Below are 3,735 nucleotides of genomic sequence, written 5' to 3'. Positions count from 1 at the left end.
GAGATGGAAGGGGAGGCAGAAGAGGCAGGCACACTTGGTGTAACTCTTATTGAAAAAAATCCACGTACAAGTGGACCTGGGCAGTTCAAACCCAGTTGTTCAAGGGTCAAGTGTGTGTGTGTGTGTGTGTGTGAAGAGAAAGAGACGAGAAAGAACTCAAAGTATATTATTGTAGGTCATATACTTTTATGGACATGTTTTTTCTATAGCAAACACTACATAGAAATGTCAAGATGGCTAGCCTGGAAGATTTGAAAAATATAGATCCCTCAAAGCAAAGAATAATTTTCCATAAATTCAGGGTATATTTGAAATTCTAAATGTACAAATTGTAATGTTAAAATTTATTTAACATGTAATGTTAAATTAATTTTAGAAAACAGTTTAATAAGAATATACCCCTATGCTTTGAATTCTTCCTGTGTTGATAGACATGATAAAGTTGTTTTAACATTTAACTACCTTATAATGGAATCTATAATAAATTTGAAATGATTTCATTTACTTTTTACTCATTTTATAAATGAGTATTATTTTTAATTACGTAGTTTTCTTTAGGTTTTTTTGAGAATGCATTGCCATCTCTGGTTTTGAAAACAAGATAATGACATGATCCCTAATCTGTTCCTTTTTTGACAACACACTTAGAACCTCTGACAAAGAAGAAAAAGCCTTTAAAGGGCTGAATTTTTTACCCATATATGTTGAATATTATATCAGTCAGCATTCTTGTTTATAAGCAGTAGAAGCCAACTCCTGAGCAAAAAGGAAATATAAGGACATCTGGATCTCAGAATCAAGAGTATAGAGGGCCATGCTTGGGAATGAGTGACAGCCATAGCCAAGACACACACACACACACACACACACACACACACACTCACTCACTCACTCACACTCCCATGCCCATGTGTCCCCGTCCACTGGCTTGAGAGTCCAAGTTCTGGAGTAAGCATCTGATTAGCCAAGCTGGAGACCAAATGTTGAAAATTACTTACATAGTCACGATTCTGTATTGCCACATCATTTTTCACTTATAAGCAATTCTTCATTGCTTTAACAAATGTTTCTTGAGTACCTACTATGTGCCAGGCATTGATCTAGAAGTTGAGACTACAGCAGTGAACATAACAAATGCAAATCCTGGCCTTACGTCCCAGTGGTTAACAGTCCTTAATTGTTTAATGTAATTTTAAACTATTGTCCCTTCTCAAAAAAACAAACAAAAAAAAAAAACAGAAATCTTGCCCCATTAAAATGAGTTCTGATTGCCACTTGATTATATTATTAAGTTAATAATAGCGTTAAGTAATTGGTGTTAAAAGATAACCCCTGAAATCCATATTAGCAGAATCTGGTTCAATCAACACATCAATGGAGAACTAGAAAGGATGAGAGGGGTTGTCATGTTGATTAAATAGTGTGCTAGTTCTCTCTTGATTAGGAGGGGGAAGAGTGCCAGAAGAGATTGTGAGAGAATTCTCAGGAGTCACTTGTGACAGAAGATGGATTGCAGAGAGATGTTTTAAGAGTGAAGTAATTTAGCGATCTCTTTCTTTCTGAATATGGTATCAACTAATCTACGCTGAGATTTCATCCGTATCACTTGGTGCTTTCCTGCCTAGCATATTTATTTCTGGAATTCTCATTTTACTGCTATCCATTTGTTCCTGCTGCTATCCATTTTAAAGTTAAGAAAGTTCTAGAGAATTAAGGATCAACTCAAAAAATTAAGATACACAGTTTTAATCATGTAAATACTTCCTTTTTGTTTTATCATTTGCCAAATGACTATAATTTAAATTCTTTTTCACAAAATCTGTATGGCTCAAATTAAGCAAGCTCCTTTTGTGGGAAAATAAAGAGAGTTTTTTTTTTTTTCCTAATTATGTTTGATCCTAATTAGCCCTACTTCTGTCACAATTAATTTATTCAATAAAGCTCAGCTTGTTGGCAATATTGTCCTATTGCTTTCTGAGGTTTTTTTCCTCTCTCTAATTTGTTGGCATCCCAAGAAAAAGTCCACGACCTTTCTCAAATCACACAACGAAGAATTTGCACTTCTAGGTTGCTAGCCTATTAGTCCTATCATTCCTCCACCAAGTATACAGAGTGTTTAGAATTTATCTTTGTAGCCCACTCTCAGTTCAAGTTCATTTATTAAGAGGAAGAATGCTTTCTTGTTAGCTTTCAAAGGAAGTACATCACTTGAATTTGAGGAATGTTTAGAAGAGTAACTATTTTAACTTACAGAAAAGAAAATGCTGTCAACCCATTAAACATGATGACCAGGTAAGTAGTCCTAAGTAATTTCTATACAAGTTTTGGTATCATAAAATGCTAAAGCCTCATTAAAACAAGGTTTGTGTTTTACATTTATGTTAGAAAAATTCATTAGTACTAGGTCAACATTGTTTTCAAGTAATAATTTTGACAACTAACAATGTTCTAAAAGATAAATCCATGCTATTAAGAAAATACAATAATGAAAACAAATAATAATCACCTTATAAAGAATCCTTTAAAATGAATCTATGCTTTATCTAGACTTCTATTTAGATTTTAGTGACAGTTTTATTTGGTCCAGCTAAGTAATTAAACATCATAGAACATGCCTAATTGTAGTATATTTTTTTCATTGTTGTTCCTTTCTTATTCCAGATCAAAAATATAAGTAAACTGGCAGAAGTCTCCAAAAACAACGTCTTACAGCTAAGTGAGAAAGTGGAAAATATAAAAAACCAAAGTGAATCTGAAGGAGAAAAAATGAGTCTTTTAATCAAAAAAGTGAAAAACTTTTTGTTAGGTAATTAAAAATACATATATTAGGACTAGTTTTGTTTCTTCCTTTTCTTAAATGTACACTCAAACATCATAACCAATTCCAAATTATATTAATTGGAAATGACATGCCTAAATCAAGAAAATGATGTACCCTTTGGTTTTAAATTTCTTAATGAGAATAATCTCAAAATACCAACTGTGTGCCAAAAAATTGTGGCTCTCTGTATAAGATTAATTTGGTAACAAATCCTAGAATTTAGTTAAAATTCTGAACACATGAACTTTGTGTTTAAAGTTATTTTATTATTTTTTTAAAAAGGAAAATTCAATGTTATGATTATATCAGATTCCCTAACCTCAGGATCAGTAACTTTCGTTGCTGTCAGAGATGATATGAGACCAAAATATGCCAAATTTTTGTTAGTTTATCAAATGCTGTAGTGAGATAGTATCTAAAAACTTGATTATTAACTATTATTGACTATTATCCAAGTCTTCTTTTCTTGTTTCTCTGTGACTGACCGAAACAAACTATCGGATTCATTATTCATTGTGCCTTATTTTGGGAGAGGTTTGTTTTAAACTCCAGAGAATTATTAAAGATAAAAATCAAATACTGCAGCTGGAAATTGACCTGAAACCTCACTCTCTGCAAATAACATAGTTTGGGTACAACATTTTATGGAATTAACCTTAAAAGGCTTTCTTTTCCATAACCATTTTCCAAACTCAATAAATGTGGCACCCTCCATGTGTATTGACAATTGGAGCATCCATTACAATCTTTACAGTCACTTCACTAATCTATTTAATATACATAAGAGATCCCTATGGCCAGGTATTTTTTTCTATCTCAGTGTTTCTAGAAATTGTGGTGGCAGCATCTAGTGCTGATTTTCAAGATTGAAAATTAGGCAGAAATTACCTTTGACCAAAATAATCAGTAAAAAT

General features: G+C 32.4%; 1 protein-coding gene across 1 annotated transcript in view; it reads left to right on the top strand.

Annotated features, from left to right (window-relative positions):
• LAMB4 (laminin, beta 4) overlaps window positions 1-3,735 on the top strand; it is a 99,489-nt gene that overhangs the window by 82,419 nt on the left and 13,335 nt on the right. The window contains exon 27 of the mRNA XM_012650298.1: window positions 2,662-2,806. Coding sequence (XP_012505752.1) covers window positions 2,662-2,806 — 145 coding nt within the window. The remainder of the gene's footprint in view (window positions 1-2,661; window positions 2,807-3,735) is intronic.

Source organism: Propithecus coquereli, unplaced genomic scaffold (assembly GCF_000956105.1).
Source record: "Propithecus coquereli isolate 6110/MARCELLA unplaced genomic scaffold, Pcoq_1.0 Scaffold32, whole genome shotgun sequence".
Lineage (NCBI taxonomy): Eukaryota > Metazoa > Chordata > Mammalia > Primates > Indriidae > Propithecus > Propithecus coquereli.
This window is presented reverse-complemented; position numbering and strand designations above follow the sequence as displayed.